Below are 20,848 nucleotides of genomic sequence, written 5' to 3' on the forward strand. Positions count from 1 at the left end.
GACCCTGAGCAAGTCACTGAACCTCCTTGTGCTCCGTCCTTCGGATGAGGCGTAAAACAAACGAGCTCCTATTGGAAGTGACTCTGCAGCAGCAGCAGCAGCAGTTGTTGATGAAGCAGAGTTCACCCCCCTAGTCTCTGTAAGTCGCTTTGGCACATTACAGACTCTATAGGACAACCCTGATATTACAGAGTCTCATAAACGTGCTGGACAGAGTGTCACGGATGAGCTCAGTCCTGGGAACTGTTCTCAGATTTATAAAGAAGGAACTCATGCTCCCTTTCAGTCTCTGTCCTGTACTGACTATACCTACTGATACACTGGATCACAAAGGAGTCTGCAAAGTGTCTGATGTGAGCTGGACCTGTAACTGGGTCAAAGCAGTAAAACTGACTAGCAGTGATCCAGATGTGGTGACCTGTTGTGAACAAAAGGAGATGGATACCCAGGGAAGCTTTCCTGGGTTAAAACCTTGTGAAGATAAAGTCCCGAGACGAGGCTATAGGCTTCTTAGCAAGGAAAGAAGAACCACCCCCTTCTTCCCCTCGTTGTGACTGTACTGGGTGTATAAATCCTAGTGGGGTCTCCTTGAGCTCTGTTTGGAGTCTTTATACATAATCCTTGGGGCTGCATACCTGACCTAAATTCACAGGCCACAGGAGAAATAGTGAGGGCTACTTGTGCTGTTTGCTGTAATCAGATTGAGCCGATAACCTGTGCAGACTGTAGAGAAGGACAGGGAGAGATCTTACTTCAACGCAGGGTGAAGCCGGGTGAACCAAACACACCTGTGATGCTGGGAATCCCAGGAGAAGTACTGGTCTTTTTTTTTTTTCTTAAAATTTAGTTGTCGCCAATTTTTTACCCTGGTTTTCTCCCCAATTTAGTGTGCCCAATTATTGTCTGTATCCCCGGCTCACCGCTCGCAACCCCCCCGCCAACTCGGGAAACGGAGGCTGGAACACGCGTCCTCCGAAACGTGCTCCTGCCAAGCCGTCATTTTTCGCGCTGCAGATCCACAGTAATGCCACCAGACCTATAGTGCCAGAGGAAAAGACAGATCTGGTGGCTCCACTGCAGAACCGCAGGCGCCCTATCGACCACAGGGGTCACTGATGCGCGGTGAGCCGTGGATTCCCCTGCTGACCTAAGCCCTCCAGACCCGGGCAGCACTCAGCCAATTGTGTGCCGCCCCCTAGGAACTCCCGGTCACGGTCCATTGTGACATGGCCTGGAAGATGTCAGGACTGCCCAGTCCCTGACCACATTCCGGCGCCTCCTTAAGACTCACCTCTTCAAAGAGCACCTGTAGAACTCCTCTGTTTGTATCCTGGGACACTTGTATCACCCTTCATGTAAATGTGCTTTATTTTGCTCTTATCTGCCCCCTATTTTACTGCATTTAATCCTGTACTTCAGAATACTGTAATCTGCTAAGTGCTTAACCTGTAGTACTTTGTATTTAATCATATCCTGATATAACTATCACTATTTAATCATACCCTGATGTAACTATCACTATTATCTGCTGTATTATTGAATTGTGGTTTGTCACACTTGTACTTTGCTTGAACAAAAGTTATTGTATTTCTTGCTCTTATTGTATTACTTGTATTGTAACACTTGAAATGTATTTGCTTACGATTGTAAGTCGCCCTGGATAAGGGTGTCTGCTAAGAAATAAATAATAATAATAAATAATAATAATTCGAAGCTGCGCTCTCCAGGCTATAGGGCACATCCTGCACTCCGTGCGGAGCGCCTTTACTGGATGCGCCACTCGGGAGCCCCGAAGTGCTGGTCTTGAGCGCAGATCCCTTGGGAAAGAAGTAGAAAGAATCCTCCTTGATTCCGAAGAAGTAAAAAGCAGAGCATGGTCTCTGTGTCAGCAGCGTCAAGGCAGGATGCAGCCTGTCCACTTCTGTCACCGAATATTCTGTGAGAAAAAGGCTTCGACAGGATGCGGTTCAGAGATGCTAGCTCTACTTTTAAATAGTAAAGGGTTTTTTTTTTCCAAATAGCAATCTCATAGTTTTAAATAGACTCGATGATCTATATCGCTTTCTCGTAAACAGTGTGATAGTGGCTGTGATAGACTCAATGATCTATATCGCTTTCTCGAAAACAGTGTGATAGTGGCTGTGATAGACTCATAGTTACCACAGAAATAAAGAGATCGTGCAAACAGTAGACCGCTGGGTGGGGGGGGGGGGGGGAGGAACTGCATGCAGTAAATAAAGCAAATTAATAATCTATGAAAATAGATATCGGCGTGCAGTCATCCGGATATCTATCCCACATATCATATTAATCTGCTCAGCGTGTTGACTGACACCCGGCTCTTAGCTGAATAACAGTTCTTGTTTTCTGAAAGAAATGATCATTGATTCCCAGAACACAAAAACTTCTTTTTGCCTGTATAGAGACTCAGAGACAGACACTGCAGTGAAGCTCTGTATAGAGACTCAGAGACAGACACTGCAGTGAAGCACTGTATAGAGACTCAAGAGACAGACACTGCCATGAAGCTCTGTATAGAGACTCAGAGACAGACACTGCAGTGAAGCTCTGTATAGAGACTCAGAGACAGACGCTGCAGTGAAGCTCTGTATAGAGACTCAAGAGACAGACACTGCAGTGAAGCTCTGTATAGAGACTCAGAGACAGACGCTGCAGTGAAGCTCTGTATAGAGACTCAGAGACAGACGCTGCAGTGAAGCTCTGTATAGAGACTCAGAGACAGACGCTGCAGTGAAGCTCTGTATAGGGACTCAGAGACAGACACTGCAGTGAAGCTCTGTATAGAGACTCAGAGACAGACACTGCAGTGAAGCACTGTATAGAGACTCAGAGACAGACGCTGCAGTGAAGCACTGTATAGAGACTCAGAGACAGACACTGCAGTGAAGCTCTGTATAGAGACTCAGAGACAGACACTGCCGTGAAGCTCTGTATAGAGACTCAAGAGACAGACACTGCAGTGAAGCTCTGTATAGAGACTCAAGAGACAGACACTGCAGTGAAGCTCTGTATAGAGACTCAGAGACAGACGCTGCAGTGAAGCTCTGTATAGAGACTCAGAGACAGACGCTGCAGTGAAGCTCTGTATAGAGACTCAAGAGACAGACACTGCCATGAAGCTCTGTATAGAGACTCAGAGACAGACACTGCAGTGAAGCTCTGTATAGAGACTCAGAGACAGACGCTGCAGTGAAGCTCTGTATAGAGACTCAGAGACAGACGCTGCAGTGAAGCTCTGTATAGAGACTCAGAGACAGACGCTGCAGTGAAGCACTGTATAGAGACTCAGAGACAGACGCTGCAGTGAAGCTCTGTATAGAGACTCAGAGACAGACACTGCAGTGAAGCTCTGTATAGAGACTCAGAGACAGACACTGCAGTGAAGCGTTGTATAGAGACTCAGAGACAGACACTGCAGTGAAGCACTGTATAGAGACTCAGAGACAGACGCTGCAGTGAAGCTCTGTATAGAGACTCAGAGACAGACACTGCAGTGAAGCGCTGTATAGAGACTCAGAGACAGACGCTGCAGTGAAGCTCTGTATAGAGACTCAGAGACAGACACTGCCATGAAGCTCTGTATAGAGACTCAGAGACAGACACTGCAGTGAAGCTCTGTATAGAGACTCAGAGACAGACACTGCCATGAAGCTCTGTATAGAGACTCAGAGACAGATGCTGCAGTGAAGCGCTGTTGACTCTAGCCTGTGTGAACCTGGATACACAATACAGTGACTCTAGCCTGTGTAAACATATGTACAAATAATAAATAATAATAATTTACCATCATGTAATCAAAGAAACTACAAAATGATATCACAAAAAAAGTCTACCGGAAGGAAGCCATAATAGTAGTACAGTAGTATTTTGTGTTAGATTTCGAATCACATTTTCAAATTTTTGCCAGTTTTTTCATTAAGTATATATGGGAAAACTACAAAGCGGTGTGCAATTCAATATGTTAACATAACATTATTCAGCAGGTTGCATTCGACTTTATGAAGCAAAACTAGTTCATTCTATAGGGGGATGCAAAACCTTTGACCACAGCTGCAGTGCTGTGCCCTCAGAGCTGCAGGACGTAGAAAAAGCCACTGAAACACACTGGTATTCATGTGAACTACGGAAGGTGACATAGCTGTTAAAATGTGGCCAAAAGGAAGGGACTAGGATGTGCCTGATGTGCAAACTTATTTGTCTGAATTGCTGGCAATGACATAGATGACTCTGCTTCCCTCCATATCCCACATCGTTCAGTGGAGAGAGAGAGAGGGGCTGGTCTACACAATACAGCTTCCATTGAAGATCCCAAGAGTGTCAAACTGCTACGCAATGGAGCAGTCACTGTACAGCACAGTCATGTCTCTCTGCCCTACACCTCCATTGTGATTAACGCGTGATTAACAAGATCTAGAGATTAGATGCGCAAACGTCACAGTGGGTCTCATTGACAGCACAGCGTCACCGCCCTCACTCCCAGTCAACCCTTCCTGCCTGCCTTTGCAATAACTCTCAGCCAGCTCTATGAGACTGGGGAGTATTTTCTAGTGAACTTTTCAAGACAGGAGCAGGGTCAGCCCCCAGTGATGTTTCAGGGCACAGATGCCTCTTTCACTTCACGGAAACGCAATTCCCACCCCCCTTCTTCTCTCCTTCCACGAATCAGCCAACACAAATAGGCTGGCTCACTCGCTGGTCCTGATACAAACACAGAGCGCTTCTCATCAGGAGCAGAACCTCCACATTTCACTCCTTACTGGAAAGAACCCTGGCCTGCTTACTGGTCAATGGGAATGACTCAAGCCTCTAGAGGACCAGCCCTGACTGGCCAGACCTGACTCTGCTTGGTCAGTCAGCCAGGGTTAATATTATTATTATTATTATTATTATTATTATTATTATTATTATTATTATTATTAATTAGTCATTTAGCAGATGCTTTTCTCCAAAGTGACTTGCAGAGACTAGGGGGGTGAACTCTGCTTCATCAACAACTGCTGCTGCTGCTGTTGCAGAGTCACTTCCAATAGGAGCTCGTTTGTTTGACGTCTCATCCGAAGGACGGAGCACAAGGAGGTTCAGTGGCTTGCTCAGGGTCACACACACACAGGGAGTCAGTGGCTGAGCTGGGATTTGAACCTCCTGGTATCAAGACCCCTTTCACAGAGCTCCAGGACACAGATGAAAGGGTAGATGAATAAAAAGCACACCAGTGAGAGCTGTTGGGTTAGGAAGTAACCGGATTTATCAAACTCGTGCTCAATTTATGGTGCTAGCATTAGTGTCCAGGGAAGGCATGGTGCCTTGGGGGTCCAGTGGTTAAAGAAAGGGGTTTGATACCAGGAGGGTCCCAGTTCAGACCCAGGCACTGACTCACTGTGTGTGACCCTGAGCAAGCCACTGAACCTCCTTGTGCTCCATCCTTTGGATGAGACGTCAAACAAACGAGGTCCTATTGGAAGTGACTCTGCAGCAGCAGTTGTGATGCACCGTGCACCCCCTCGCTTTGGATAAAAGCGCCTGCTAAATGACTAAATAATAACAATAATAACAGTAATAATAATAATATTGAATACCCTAGATAGGGTAGAGAACAGGTCACATGGAAAGCAACTATAGGATTTCCTGTCACTTCACATGTGCGTCGGGAAGGTGCTGGGAAATCAAGGAAGACATGCAATACCACACGTGGCCACCATGTGGCATGCGTTCTGTGATCCTTTTCAAGGAGCGCACCAAGACAGGCAAGTGGCGTCTCTCTGTCATTCACTTTCATTGAGGTTCTGTAATGAAAGGACCGGGAACAGTTTCAATAAGCAAACGTCACAAAGGCAGCTGATAAAAAAGTCAATTCTGAAACAGCTCGTATAAAAATCCGGTTCATTGCTTATATCTTGAGCAAACAAACTCGTTAATTTCTCAATGTCCCATCCGAGTAATCCGGAAGAGCAGCGAGTCGTTGCATCGTGAAGTGGAGGCCTCTTGCGCAATACCTATTCATGCAGAACTGCACCTGACACGAAGGTAATTAAGAACACCTTAAAGTGGGGGGGGGGAGGAGCAAAGCAATTCCTTCTACAGCCCCGCTGTAGAAGGAATAAAATATATCAGTGTTATTACATTGACTTCGAGTAAAATATGTCAGTGATCTCAGCTTACATCATGACGTGCAATAAAATAAATTACCGGGTTAACTGATGACGTCAGGACCTTAAAATCGGCACGGATAGCCTATGCTTCTCGGCATCTCTCCTCCCCTCTCCTCCCCTCCCCTCCCCGGGACTGCCTCCCGCACCAATCCCAGTTTGAAGGATGGGTTCCTCTGAAGAGGTTTAAATATCGGCTCTGGACCGGAGGAATCAGAAGAGCTGTAAACAGCAGAGACGAGAGAGAAGCGCTGGTGCGAGAACACTGTGAAGGAAATCTACAAGAGAGCGACTCTCCCTGTGAAACTAAAGGGTGAGTTTGTTCATGCAAGACACGTTTTTAAAAACAGGGTTTTATTTTTGGTAAACAGTATGATAATTTTGTGTGTGTGTGTGTGTGTGTGTGTACTTTGTTCACGAATTTTTCATTTATATTTTCAGCAATTGTAAAATAGTTTGTGTGAACTCTGTGGACTTCGAGAAGTCGCCCTGCCAAAAACTTTGAAAAAAAAAAATCTATGCATTATAAAATAGATACACAGATAGGGGACTTAATGGTACAATTGTACACACAGTGACCGGAGGAGGTATACAGAATACGTTGTGCTTTTCTTCCATTACATGTAGGCTGTTGTCTGCCTGGTTTTGGGTCGAGTGAGTTTATGAAGTTGGCTCTTGTAACGGAGCGCGTTTTAAAGTCGTTCTCATTGTAACTAGATCTGGCAGATTTGCAACATGCTCTTGACTAAGAGAAACGTGATCTGCATATCTCACTAACACTCATGCTTACATGCATGATGCTTTAGGAAAATAATTCGTACATTAATTATATATATATATATATATATATATATATATATATATATATATATATATATATATATATATATATATAAATAAGCTTACTATAACTTCTAAAGTCGATTGAACAAGATAATGGTTAGTAGTTTAAAATAAATTCTACACTATAGACCAATTAATAATAATAATATTATTATTATTATTATTATTATTATTATTATTATTATTATGATTATTATAGTTTTTTCTTATACAGAATTTTTCCGGGTTTTTAAATCCTGATAGTGTGGAATGAAGGGCTCATATTTGTTTTGATATCTGGTCTAGATTTCAGATATTTATACAATCGACTTTCTCGGTTCCTGGAGTCGGTTGTGTTTTGGTCCGATCCGAACAGTCACGCTAGAAAAACTCTTCCGAGCTCCAGTCCGCTAATCCGAGGGAGGCAGACTGAAAGCTGCAATGTCTGTGCTTTGAGCAGGGAGCTGCACGCAGTTTGATACAGTATTGACTCCGGCATTGCAAGTTTGAACTGCACTAGAGCTGCAGGCTCGCTTGCCAGCGCTGTGACTGCATTTGAAATGATGTTAGCTCCAGGTTTGCACTGGAGTGTGTTCGTTTACCACAGTGCTGCGTTTCCACTGCTTGCTCGGAAAAGGAAACGCAAACTGCAAAGGATTCAGAACTAGCGACACATAGCGAAGGGGCTTGTGGGAGCTCCGAATGGATAACCAGAGTTATTCATGTGAGGCTGTGGAATAAAAACCTGGTGTAAACGTAGCACTGGAGTGAATGCATTGTGAGTAAAGCACAGAGCAGTGGATTTGATCAGTCCGTCCACCAACAGGATCACATTTGCAGTTTCCGATTCTTTCCCCTGGGGCACCCTTATACAAGCGTCACACAGTATAGCACAGCACAGTATAGCACAGCACAGTATAGCACAGCGCAGTATAGCACAGCACAGTGAAGGCATTGTAAAGCACAGAGAGGGCTGGTAAAGCATAGGGAAGCATTGTAAAGCACAGAGAGGTCTGGTAAAGCATAGGGAAGCATTGTAAAGCACAGAGAGGTCTGGTAAAGCATAGGGAAGCATTGTAAAGCACAGAGAGGTATGGTAAAGCATAGGGAAGCATTGTAAACACAGAGAGGTCTGGTAAAGCATAGGGAAGCATTGTAAAGCACAGAGAGGTATGGTAAAGCATAGGGAAGCATTGTAAAGCACAGAGAGGGATGGTAAAGCATAGGGAAGCATTGTAAAGCACAGAGAGGTCTGGTAAAGCATAGGGAAGCATTGTAAAGCACAGAGAGGTCTGGTGAAGCATAGGGAAGCATTGTAAAGCACAGAGAGGTCTGGTAAAGCATAGGGAAGCATTGTAAAGCACAGAGAGGTCTGGTAAAGCATAGGGAAGCACAGTATAGCACAGCGCAGTATAGCACAGCACAGTGAAGGCATTGTAAAGCACAGAGAGGGCTGGTAAAGCATAGGGAAGCATTGTAAAGCACAGAGAGGTCTGGTAAAGCATAGGGAAGCATTGTAAAGCACAGAGAGGTCTGGTAAAGCATAGGGAAGCATTGTAAAGCACAGAGAGGTATGGTAAAGCATAGGGAAGCATTGTAAACACAGAGAGGTCTGGTGAAGCATAGGGAAGCATTGTAAAGCACAGAGAGGTCTGGTAAAGCATAGGGAAGCATTGTAAAGCACAGAGAGGTCTGGTGAAGCATAGGGAAGCATTGTAAAGCACAGAGAGGTCTGGTAAAGCATAGGGAAGCATTGTAAAGCACAGAGAGGTCTGGTAAAGCATAGGGAAGCATTGTAAAGCACAGAGAGGTATGGTAAAGCATAGGGAAGCATTGTAAACACAGAGAGGTCTGGTAAAGCATAGGGAAGCATTGTAAAGCACAGAGAGGTATGGTAAAGCATAGGGAAGCATTGTAAACACAGAGAGGTCTGGTAAAGCATAGGGAAGCATTGTAAAGCACAGAGAGGTATGGTAAAGCATAGGGAAGCATTGTAAAGCACAGAGAGGGATGGTAAAGCATAGGGAAGCATTGTAAAGCACAGAGAGGGATGGTAAAGCATAGGGAAGCATTGTAAAGCACAGAGAGGTCCGGTTAAAGCATAGGGAAGCATTGTAAAGCACAGAGAGGTATGGTAAAGCATAGGGAAGCATTGTAAACACAGAGAGGTCTGGTAAAGCATAGGGAAGCATTGTAAAGCACAGAGAGGTATGGTAAAGCATAGGGAAGCATTGTAAAGCACAGAGAGGTCTGGTAAAGCATAGGGAAGCATTGTAAAGCACAGAGAGGTCTGGTAAAGCATGGGGAAGCATTGTAAAGCACAGAGAGGTCTGGTAAAGCATGGGGAAGCATTGTAAAGCACAGAGAGGTCTGGTAAAGCATGGGGAAGCATTGTAAAGCACAGAGAGGTCTGGTAAAGCATAGGGAAGCATTGTAAACCATGGTAAATGTACAGTATACTCATGGGTAAAGCTGGATGGATGGACTGCCAAATGACTGTGCATATTTCCAGTGTAAGTCCTCTATACAACCAGCCCTCTGTAGCTGCAGGCAGTGCTGCTCTCCTGTTGTATCTGTGGCTCTGCGGTTTGCAGACTTGCATTCCTGCTGCTGACTCACGGTTCACTCATCTCCCCCCCCCCCCCACCGCTCCCTCCGCAGTCAGGCTGCTTGCTTATAGAGATCTCCTCCGTCTCTCTCCCAGCCTGCGACCGGCTGGTACCGATCCAGCAGGGGCTTCGCTGCAGCAGGGGAGCGGCAGAGAAAGAGAAGAGAGAGGAGAGAGGAGAGGTACCGTACGGGGTCTCGGGGCGTGGAATGGGCTCTATTGCCTGATTCGTGCATGCGCTGCTGGGAAGGGAATTTAATTCAGTTTGTGTAGAGAGAATAAGAATCGGGTAACCTTGGTAACGCTGATGCCCTTGTGCTCATAGCGAGTTACAGTTTGATAGGAGTCAGTCCGTGCGGAATGTGAGGAGGATTGCTAGTGCATTTAAATGAGGAAATGGCTCATTGGAGATTCTCTTTTTAAAGGACCTGCCTTCTGTCCCTGCTTGTTATTTTAAAGACAGTTTATTTGGGAGCGTTTGTTACCCTGGGGGTTGATAGAACCCCCTTCACGTGATCTCCAGACCTCGGTAGCTTGTTTTTCACAAGCTGATCAGTTAATCGAAGTGAAGGAATGGGCACGGCTGTTTTTACAGCACGGAGCTGCTGTCTGTCACCAGTTTGCTCCTGTGCTTTTGTGCTGCGCTGTGGAGGCGCCAGCGTGAAGCAAAGATTTTATAATCCTGAGGAAACAAAAGGACTCAAATCAGCAACTTTGAAAATGGGAGCGTGGGGTGTGAATCTCATTACAAGTTCCCATTCAGACCAGATTAATACAGACCAACAGCTGTGCAGCATAACTGCAGGATTAACAAACACTCTGCCTGGCTTCAGATCAGCATTGCAGAGTTTGCAAGAAGCAAGATAGAAATGTAGCTGATAGGACCAACACCACCAAGACTCATTTAATTAAGTGTGGAGGCTTTGCCGCAGTGTTTTAAGCTTGACCACGCTTTTGCTTAATAAAGAGTACGAGGAAATCCAATCATTTCTGCTAGACTCGCATTCCTCTAACATTCCATCCAGATACACCCGAGTCTCTGTAAGTCACCTTGGATAAAGGCGTCTGCTAAATAAACAAATAATAATAATAATAATATATGGAAGACTAGCAAGCCAGTGCATGATAGCCTTGTTCCATGTTCCCTACAGAAAGCTGGAAAATGTATTTATTATTATTTCAAAAAATACTTTTTCAGCTATTTTAAAAAATGCATGGGCAGACTCCTCACTCTGAGCTCAATCTGCATGAATTCACTCTGAGCAGACTCCTCACTCTGAGCTCAATCTGCATGAATTCACTCTGAGCAGACTCCTCACTCTGAGCTCAATCTGCATGAATTCACTCTGAGCAGACTCCTCACTCTGAGCTCAATCTGCATGAATTCACTCTGAGCAGACTCCTCACTCTGAGCTCAATCTGCATGAATTCACTCTGAGCAGACCCCTCACTCTGAGCTCAATCTGCATTAGAAACGATTGGAGATCCCGCAGACTGTGGTCTGGGTTGCTTGTAAATGGCTCTATTGTATCGAGAGAGAGAGAGAGAGAGAGAGGGGGGGGAGGGCTGCTTATTGTTTGGAAGAATGGAGTCTGTTCTCTGTCTGCAGGAGAGAGAGTGAGAGAAGGACCCAGAGGGAAGTGAGTCAGAGAGGTTTCTCTTTTAATCTGCGCTCTGATCTCATCGACCACAAATCAGCGAGCTTGATCACATGACACTCCCGAGGGGAGAGGCGGGGGCCCCTGTGATAATAAACAGGATCCAGAGAGCCACTCTCGAGGGGGGAGGGGGCAGGCGGCTCATTGAGTGTGTGTGCAAGCTCGTATAAACAGGACTGGAGATCAATACTCTGCAGCTCAGAGCTGGGCTTTTACTGTAGGACACTTTTAGAAGGGTTAGTTTACCACAGTTTGTTTTTTAATATGCTTTACCAGACCTCTGTGCTTTACAGTGCTTCCCTATGCTTTACCAGACCTCTCTGTGCTTTACAATGCTTCCCTATGCTTTACCAGACCTCTCTGTGCTTTACAATGCTTCCCTATGCTTTACCAGACCTCTCTGTGCTTTACAATGCTTCCCTATGCTTTACCAGACCTCTCTGTGCTTTACAATGCTTCCCTATGCTTTACCAGACCTCCCTGTGCTTTACAATGCTTCCCTATGCTTTACCAGACCTCTCTGTGCTTTACAATGCTTCCCTATGCTTTACCAGACCTCTCTGTGCTTTACAATGCTTCCCTATGCTTTACTGTATCAAAATGCGTGCAGCTCCCTGCTCAAAGCACAGACATTGCGGCTTTCAGTCTGCCTTCCTCTGATTAGCGGACTGGAGCTCTGCCCAGGGAAGGGAGAGACATGCGCAGAAATCTCTGATACTGAAGGCGCTTCTCTTTCAGTCCGGAAATGAGAGCCACTGTGTTTCTGTTTTGTTTATAATGTTTATAATTCCTTTTTTTCCCCTTCCTGTTTTTGAGTGAAAGAGGACGCTCACAGAGGTTATATTAATACAGATGCTGCTCCTCACTGTTTCACAGCCCTGTTCTGTATCTGCGGCTCCGGCTGCTGTTCTGTTAAATGTGCTTTTATAGAAAGAACTGTGACGTATACGCCTTTGCTCATGAAGCGTTGTATTTGGCTTAACGGTTCAGTGAGGTGTGCTGGCGACTCGTTCCTTCCTCTGCCACAAACCAAATGCCCTTTCTTTACAGTGCTGCAATAAGGAGGCAGCAAGTCGCATTCTGACAGGTGATATCTTTCCTTTCCAGGTACTAACCGTCTCAGACAGACTGACAGGCCGTGAGAGTCTTGTGGAATCAAAGATGGCGTTGCTGTGGCTCCTGATTGCTCTCGGGGCGCTCTCCTCTTCACTGGGAGACGAGGTACAGAATAACCCTTCCTTGCCTGAACGAGGAGCTGGCTGCCCCCTCGCAGAGCGTCTCCAGAGGGGAGGCTGGCCTCACGCTGCCCGGATACAAACCCCCGCCTTCTGCTTGCTCACGCTGAAATCCACTTTGAATTGTGGGTCCGCTATCCTTACAGCGGCTTCTTAAAAAACTGTGATTGATGCATTCTTAGGTTTTAGTTATGTGTTTATTTAGTAGACGTCTGCTTTATCCAAGGCGACTTACAGAGACTAGGGTGTGTGAACTATGCATCAGCTGCAGAGTCACTTACAACAACGTCTCACCCGAAAGACGAAGCACAAGGAGGTGAAGTGACTTGCTCAGGGTCACACAATGAGTCACTGGCTGAGGTGGGATTTGAACCGGGGACCTCCTGGTTACAAGCCCATTTCTTTAACCACTGGACCACACAGCCTCCTACCAATAGGTTACTTTACACAGTATTCTAAGTGAACTAAAGCATTATAAAACCCACACTTGGCTATGTATGCAACCTTGCATTCTGTTTAGTGTCGCTGTAGCTACACCAGGTCTGTATTGAGCAGTAATGGCAGGTCTGTATTGAGCAGTAATGGCAGGTCTGTATTGAGCAGTAATGGCAGGTCTGTATTGAGCAGTAATGGCAGGTCTGTATTGAGCAGTAATGGCTGGTCTGTATTGAGCAGTAATGGCCGGTCTGTATTGAGCAGTAATGACCGCAGTGCTTGTTGGAGCTCCCCGCCCCGTTGACACGCCTCCTGCTTGTCGTTTCAGGAATCCCTCGTGAGAACACGGAGAGGAACACGCATGTACAGAGGTAAGCGAGTGACATCACTGGGGCCGGGACCCTGCAGAGCACTCTCTGTCTGTCTCTCTCTCTCTGTCTCTCTCCCCTGTCCCTTCACTGACCTCCTCCCCTCCCTTCTGTCCCCTGCAGAGTACTGTAAGGACGGGCTGTCCGCGGAGGTTCACCAGCACGGGGAGACGTGGCTGCGCTGGCATGGCCAGAGCGTGGAATACTGTCGCTGTGCCAACAGAAAAAGCAGGTGCCACGCGGTGCCCGTTGAGGGTGAGTGAGTCTCAAACAGCGGGACGCTGCTTACAGCTGCTTGCGTTTCCTTTATTAATCTGGCAGTGCCACGATCCTCTGTGCAAGTCACTTACAAAACAACATCTGGCCGGATGAACAGTCATCTCTCCTGGAGGAGTGAGATCAGAAGTAATTCATTTTGAATTCAGCCTGTTAATTCATGTGGATTGTGCCAAATGATGCAGGCATGAATGAACACTTCTCACAGTGACCTGGTGGGGGAGTAAGAGGCTCTCAATGTCTTATACACGCGATTAGCAGCATTCATTACAGAGGATCATGGAATGAATCCGGGTGATTAAACCCACATGAATTAACAGGGGGGGCTGAATTCACAATGAATGACTTCAGAACTCTGAGGAAGCGCAGAAGATATCCCCGTGTTATTCCTGCGGGATTCAGACGGGATTCAGACGGAATATGCAGACGTGATTTTAAAGTGTTTTTTTTTTCCCTACTTCAGAATGCAGCAGGAGTCGATGCTACAACGGGGGCTCCTGCAAGCAGGCTCTCCACTCCCCCGAATTCATCTGCAGCTGCCCCAGCGGCTTCGTGGGACCCCAGTGTGAGATCGGTGCGTGCCCCCAAACTCTCTGCACTCGCACTTCTGCATGCTTCAACTCATTGGGGCGTGCCAGGCTGAAGGCACAGCCATGTGCAGTAAAGAACACAGGTCCCTTTGCAGTGATGACGAGGGGGGGGGGGGGGTGACAGGTTGAAGGCACAGCCATGTGCAGTAAAGAACACAGGTCCCTTTGCAGTGATGACGAGGGGGGGGGGGGGGTGACAGGTTGAAGGCACAGCCATGTGCAGTAAAGAACACAGGTCCCTTTGCAATGATGACGAGGGGGGGGTGACAGGTTGAAGGCACAGCCATGTGCAGTAAAGAACACAGGTCCCTTTGCAATGATGACGAGGGGGGGCGGGTGACAGGTTGAAGGCACAACCATGTGCAGTAAAGAACGGGGGGGTGTCTTGGAAAAGCCAGCAAACAAGCATGTTGAAGGAAAATCTAGTTTTAAATAACAGCGCAGTTAAAGCACTGGGATGGACATTTTAAACAGTACGTTAATTCTCCATGGTGAACTTTTTAGAAGAGTCTGCCATCCGAAACTGATAGTACAGTCTGATACTTACCAAAGGCACTTTTAATTAATCAGTCATTTAGCAGACACTTTTATCCAAAGCGACTTACAGAGACCAGGGGGGTGAACTCTGCATCATCAACAACTGCTGCTGCTGCAGAGTCACTTCCAATAGGAGCTTGTTTGTTTTCCGTCTCATCCGAAGGACAGAGCACAAGGAGGTTCAGTGGCTTGCTCAGGGTCACACACACACACAGGGAGTCAGTGGCTGGGATTTGAACCTTCTGGTATCGAACCTCTTTCTTTAACTGCTGGAGCAGCAAGGTGTAGAAAGTGTATTTTTGAAAGGAGCTGTGCAGGACAGCAATGCTGATCGGAGCTTCTGGTTGACCCGTGTATGTGTTTGCGATCTCGTTTCTCAGACACGACGGAGAAGTGCGTCAGCGGGCGCGGGGGCGGGTACCGCGGGACCTGGGGGCAGAGCCGCTCCTCCATCGACTGCCTGAACTGGAACTCCAGTGTCCTCATCGACAAAAAGTACAACGCGAGGAGAGACGACTCCCTGCAGCTGGGCCTGGGGAACCACAACTACTGCAGGTCAGACAGCAGGGGGCACCAGAGAGCTTTATCATAGGTGCAATGTGGTGAGACTGCCACTAGAGGGGGATAGAGAGCTTTATAAGAGATGCAATGTGGCTAGACTGCCACTAGAGGAGGTAGAGTTTAACAGGTGCAATGTGGTCATCCTGCCACTAGAGGGGGGATAGAGGTTTTATATTTGTATTGTTTGAAGTGAATGATGCATTTTTTTATGTTTTCTTATACGTTTATTTTTAAACTGAAGTGCTTCTTTAACTGAAATAGTTAAGTTAGGGTTAAAGTTCGATCCAGCGAAGGAGCAGAACGGATTTGTAATAAACACAAACAACATGCACGGATCCTCAGCTTAACTTTCAGGGTTCATTCTAGTGGACTAGCCTTTGCTGTCGGACGAATTTGAGTTGTTTACTGAACTCTGCAGTCACTCGCTGTAATGCAGTTACAATCACTGCTCCCAACCACACACACACACACACACACACTCACACACACACGCACTAACCCAGCGCCCGCTCCCTCTCCCCCTCCCCTGCACTGCCCAGTCAGTAGCCATGACTCCCAGTGTGGTCTTGAACCATTCCGCCCCCCCTCGCCCCGGATAGTGTCTCGAGGGAGTGCTTCAGTAACCCTGAGTGTGCGCTGACGTCTCGCTCTCCTCCTGCTTCCAGGAATCCGGACAACGACACCCAGCCCTGGTGCCATGTGTACAAAAACAAGCAGCTGGTGTGGGAGTACTGCAGTGTGCCCAGCTGTCCCCAGGGTAAGCTTTATCACACTTCACTGTGCTTTTACTATGGGGAAACTTTTAGAACGGCTAGTTTACCCTGTGTTTTTTTAATAACCTTTACCACACCTCTCTGTGCTTTACAATGCTTCCCTATGCTTTACCACACCTCTCTGTGCTTTACAATGCTTATCCCTGCCTGCCCTGTGCTGTGGGCAGCTCCTCCCTGGGCAGTGCCAGGCAGGCTGTGTTCTGATGCCCTGTTTGTCCCGCAGTTGGCTCTGCGGAGTGCTACGCTGGCACCGGCTCGTCGTACCGCGGCTCGCGGAGCAGCACTCGCACGGGCGCCCGCTGCCTGAGCTGGGACTCGCCCGCCCTCGCCAAGAAAGCCTACAACGCCTGGAGAGTCGACGCCAGGCAGCTCGGGCTGGGCAGCCACAACCACTGCAGGTGAGGAGACCACGCAGCCACGCAGCCACGGCCAGCCTAGCACCAGATAGATACTACTGCACTGCAACACATCCCGTTTAGCCAGCAGGGATGGAAATGAGACTCCTGTTGCAGAGCGGTGTCACCCATTCCAGGTTTTACTAAAAGCTTGATTTAGAGACTCTGTATAGGTAACAAGCTCAGGTGTGTCTGAATAAACTCGGAGCAAAGCCATGTTAGAATGACTCACAAACTCTCTCTCTCTCTCTCTCTCTCTCTCTCTCTCTCTCTCTCTCTCTCTCTCATCTCTCTCATCTCTCCACAGGAACCCAGACAACGACTCCAAGCCCTGGTGCCACGTGTACAGAGGCAGAGCCCTCACCTGGGAGCACTGCGACCTGCCCAAGTGTGGTAAGAACACAGCCTGGCTGGGCTGCACTCAACTGGGGATTGGGAGTTGCGGGATGGGGGATTCCGTACACACTGTGGCTCAGTCAGTTGAATTGTCGAATTGTTTGTTTCCCCAGTGGATCGCCCGGTCAGCAGCTCCACTGTGGGGTCCTCAGGATTCCTGAGTGGACACGACAATGCAGTCGGTGAGTCACAAACTCTCAGGCTAATGATGGCTCTAATAATACTAATGATGATGCTAATTGTAATAATAATAATGATGCTGATGAGGCTCCTCCTCTTCCTCAGAGAGCTGTGGGAAGCGGCTGCCCCCGGTCTCTCAGTATCGGATTAAGGGGGGTCAGGTCTCCAGCATCGCTGCTCACCCCTGGCAGGCCGCTCTCTTCGTGTATAACCGCCACGCGCATGCCGACTCCTACTTCTGCGGGGGCGTCCTGATTGGCTCCTGCTGGCTGCTGTCTGCCGCCCACTGCTTCCAGGAACGGTACGTGTCCGAGCTGAGCGCCCCGAACCCCAAAACCTATTGGAAGTGACTCTGCAGCAGCAGCAGCAGTTGTTGATGAATGTCTGTTCCCTTCTCTCTCTTCCTGCTGCAGGTTCCGTCCTAATCTGCTCAAGGTAGTGATGGGACGCACCTACCGGCTTCAGAACTCCACCAACGAGCAGATCTTCAGAGTGGAGAAATACTTCGTCCACGAGCAGTACGACGAAGAGACCTTCGACAATGATATAGGTGAGCCGGCTGTGTGTGTCTCTCTGGCTGTGTGTGTTTCTGTCTCTCTGGCTGTGTGTGTTTCTGTCTCTCTCTCTCTCTCTCTCTCTCTCTCTCTCTCTCTCTCTCTGGCTGTGTGTGTTTCTGTCTCTCTCTCTCTCTCTCTCTCTCTGGCTGTGTGTGTATCTCTGTCTCTGTCTCTCTCTCCTCTCTCTCTCTCTCCTCTCTAACCCCGTCTCTCTCTCCTCTCCTCTCTAACCCCCTGTCTCTCCCCTGCAGTGTTGTTGAAGCTGACGAGTGACACGGGGGCGTGTGCTCTGTCTCGCGCTCGCTCTCCTCTCCTCTCCTCTCTAACCCCGTCTCTCCCCTGCAGTGTTGTTGAAGCTGACGAGTGACACGGGGGCGTGTGCTCTGTCTCGCGCTCTCTCTCTCCTCTCCTCTCTAACCCCCTGTCTCTCCCCTGCAGTGTTGTTGAAGCTGACGAGTGACACGGGGGCGTGTGCTCTGTCTCGCGCTCTCTCTCTCCTCTCCTCTCTAACCCCCTGTCTCTCCCCTGCAGTGCTGTTGAAGCTGACGAGTGACACGGGGGCGTGTGCTCTGGAGACCTCCTTCGTCCGGCCGGTTTGCCTCCCCGACCCCGGCCTCTCCCTCCCAGACTGGTCTGAGTGCGAGATCTCCGGCTACGGCAAAGAGGAGGAGTGTAAGCGCTGACCTCATTCCATCTGCATGTGTTCTGCTACCAGCAGCCAATCACCGCTCAGGAGTTCTGAGCATTCCAGAACATCTTGGCATCCTGTGCACAGCGATGTCATAGTTCTAAAGTTTAAGAAAATATATGTCAACGCTTTTGAAACGTAGCCCATCATTACAACCTTGTTTTAGTTCTGATTTACAGTAAGTTTAATGAGTCATGTCGGGTTGTCTAATTCAACAGAGAACTTTTTGCGCAGTTTGAGAAGCCAGAAACCTAAACAAGATGGCATTTCTACAAAACACTCTGATTTCTAAGTTAACACGTTGGGTGTGTGTGAGCAATAAGAAAGTTCAGCCAACGTTAAAACACCCAGTCGTAGGGTCGCCAGCAAAACTAAAACGGAGATTTTGAAATGTTCAGTTGCTCACTCTACCTCTCGCCCCTGTGTGTGTGTGACTCTGTGATCGTGACTGACGTCTTGTTGAACCCCTGTCTCTCCTCTCAGTCTCTGCCTTCTACTCTGAGCGGCTGAAGGAGGGTCACGTCCGGCTCTGGCCGTCCCGACTCTGCACCCCGGAGCGTCTCTCCGACCGGCTCGTCACGGAGAACATGCTCTGTGCCGGAGACACGCGTGGGCTGGACGACGCCTGCAAGGTGAGACCCGAGTCCGTGTGCAGCTACAGCCAGAAATATCGCATCACCCTGCAGCATGAACTCCTTGTGCTTCACCAAGTCCAGTGAAACCTGCTGAATAATGTTACATGTTCACAGATTGAATTGCACTCCGCCGCTCTGTATAGTTTTCCATATACTTTAAAAATGTTTCCAAATCTAACATGAAAATAGTACTGTGCTGCTATTATGGTAGACTCTTTTTTTTTTTTAGATATCATTTTGTAGTTTCTTTTGATTAAGTAAGAGATCTAAATTGTAGGTGATGCAAAACTTTTGGCCGGAGCTGTAAAATGTTTTTTTTCGTTTCTCGCAGGGGGATTCTGGGGGTCCCCTGGTCTGCTCCAGCGGGGGGCGGATGAACCTCATCGGCATCATCAGTTGGGGCGACGGCTGCGGGAAGAAGGACACCCCAGGGGTTTACACCAGAGTGAGCAAATACCTGGGCTGGATCCAAAGAAAGATCAGCCAGGAGACACGGTAGAGCCAGCGAGACCGAGAGAGGGGAGCAGCCAACCAGCAAACCCGCAGCACACACACACACACACACACACACAGAGTCTGGACCGTCTGGCTAAAACCACTTCCCCTTTAACATCACAATGGCACACACCTGGACTGGACCCGCTAGCCCCCCCTGTGGGATCTGTAAGAAGGACGCAGTTCTGCGCCGTGTGGATCACTGTTACCAGGACCGCCGCAGAGAGGAAGCAGATCAAACTAAAGGGACAGAGCCATTCACAGCAAAACTACGGCCAGCACTTTTGTTCTATAAATGAATCTCGGACTGTATATATAAACTAGCGTGTGCATCGGTGTTACTTTTTAAAAATTGTTAAACTTTTCTATTCTTTGTGTAACAGTTTTAACATGTTAATGATTGAGACCCGAGCCCAGGGCCCTGACAGTTTGCACAGTGACCCAATCGTGCATGGTGTGTGTGTGTGTGTGTGTGTGTGTGTGTGTGTGTGTTTCCATGCACAAGGTTTTAAAGCAGGTCTAAACCACTCCCGCCCCCCAGAGAGGCTGCATTTCAACACAGACGAGACTCTCCTGCATGCTGCAGAAGAGACCCCACCCCACCCCACAACCCAACCCAACCCAACCGAACCCAACCCAACAGCACTGTTTTTAAACTCCTTCATTGTGTTTCAGTACAGAGAGTCCTGAAGGCTGTTGCACAGCCCAGCGAGACTCGACACACCAAGAGACTTTTTAAAAATCTTTATTATTATTATTATTGTTATTATTATTTATTTGTATTGTGTGTATTTCTATGCATATAATAATTTTATTGGTTAATCTGTATTTATTATGTCATGATTTAATTTTTTTGTATATGATTTGTTTTTAAAAATATATATATTCCACTTTGATATAATAAGCGTGTGGTTTTTTTTTTGTTGCTCCTTACTTTTGTAAATGATTGATTTATTTAATGCATGAATAACGCAACTAGCTGCGTATTCTTCATGCAAACCTCCTGCACTTTCCCGGCTTCTCAGTAGATGAACAGGCCACGTCATGGCAGGATGTGAGGGTGCAGCGTTTCAAGGTGATTCGCCGGTGCTCTAAAAGACATTAATCAGATCGTAAGAACAAGATATTTTAAAAACGGCTCCTCCTATGAAACTATTTTCTGCAACGCTGTGGCCGGCTGGTGTGCTTTTAACGAATGCAGCCGGAGTGGAGCTTGTGAGACAAAAATCACCGCAGAAACAGACGGATGCAAATGTGGTGTTTTTATTTCTGCATTTAACGTTGTGATGCGTGCGCCCTCCAGCGTCGAGAGTTTGAACAGCCTCTGAACGGGAATGCAGTGTTTCAGCAGCCGGGAATCCGCACCGAGAAGCAGCCGTTCTGTTTCAAACACAGACACCGAAGAGGCTCCCTCTCTCCCCGGTCTCAGATGTGGACGGAAAGGTTCTCAATGATCAGCAGTTTTGCAATAT

General features: G+C 47.6%; 1 protein-coding gene across 4 annotated transcripts; it reads left to right on the forward strand.

The window, feature by feature from the left end:
* Positions 1-6,276: 6,276 nt before the first annotated feature.
* Positions 6,277-20,282, forward strand: LOC117397680 (tissue-type plasminogen activator). Of its 4 annotated transcripts, none has more exons than XM_033996453.3 (15): positions 6,278-6,480; positions 12,363-12,476; positions 13,254-13,296; positions 13,417-13,548; positions 14,033-14,143; positions 15,077-15,251; positions 15,923-16,014; positions 16,254-16,428; positions 16,733-16,818; positions 16,935-17,003; positions 17,107-17,302; positions 17,415-17,551; positions 18,090-18,230; positions 18,730-18,878; positions 19,213-20,280. In XM_033996453.3, exons 2-15 carry the CDS (start codon positions 12,417-12,419, stop codon positions 19,378-19,380), a joined length of 1,734 nt encoding a protein of 577 aa, XP_033852344.3. In that variant the 5' UTR covers positions 6,278-6,480; positions 12,363-12,416; the 3' UTR covers positions 19,381-20,280. The 4 variants fall into 4 exon arrangements, with proteins under 4 accessions (XP_058876013.1, XP_033852344.3, XP_058876012.1 ...); XM_033996456.3 differs by lacking the exon at positions 6,278-6,480 and adding an exon at positions 9,537-9,779 and having other exon boundaries at positions 19,213-20,282; XM_059020029.1 differs by lacking the exon at positions 12,363-12,476 and having other exon boundaries at positions 19,213-20,281.
* Positions 20,283-20,848: the final 566 nt, after the last annotated feature.

Source organism: Acipenser ruthenus, unplaced genomic scaffold, assembly GCF_902713425.1.
Source record: "Acipenser ruthenus unplaced genomic scaffold, fAciRut3.2 maternal haplotype, whole genome shotgun sequence".
NCBI classification, from domain to species: domain Eukaryota; kingdom Metazoa; phylum Chordata; class Actinopteri; order Acipenseriformes; family Acipenseridae; genus Acipenser; species Acipenser ruthenus.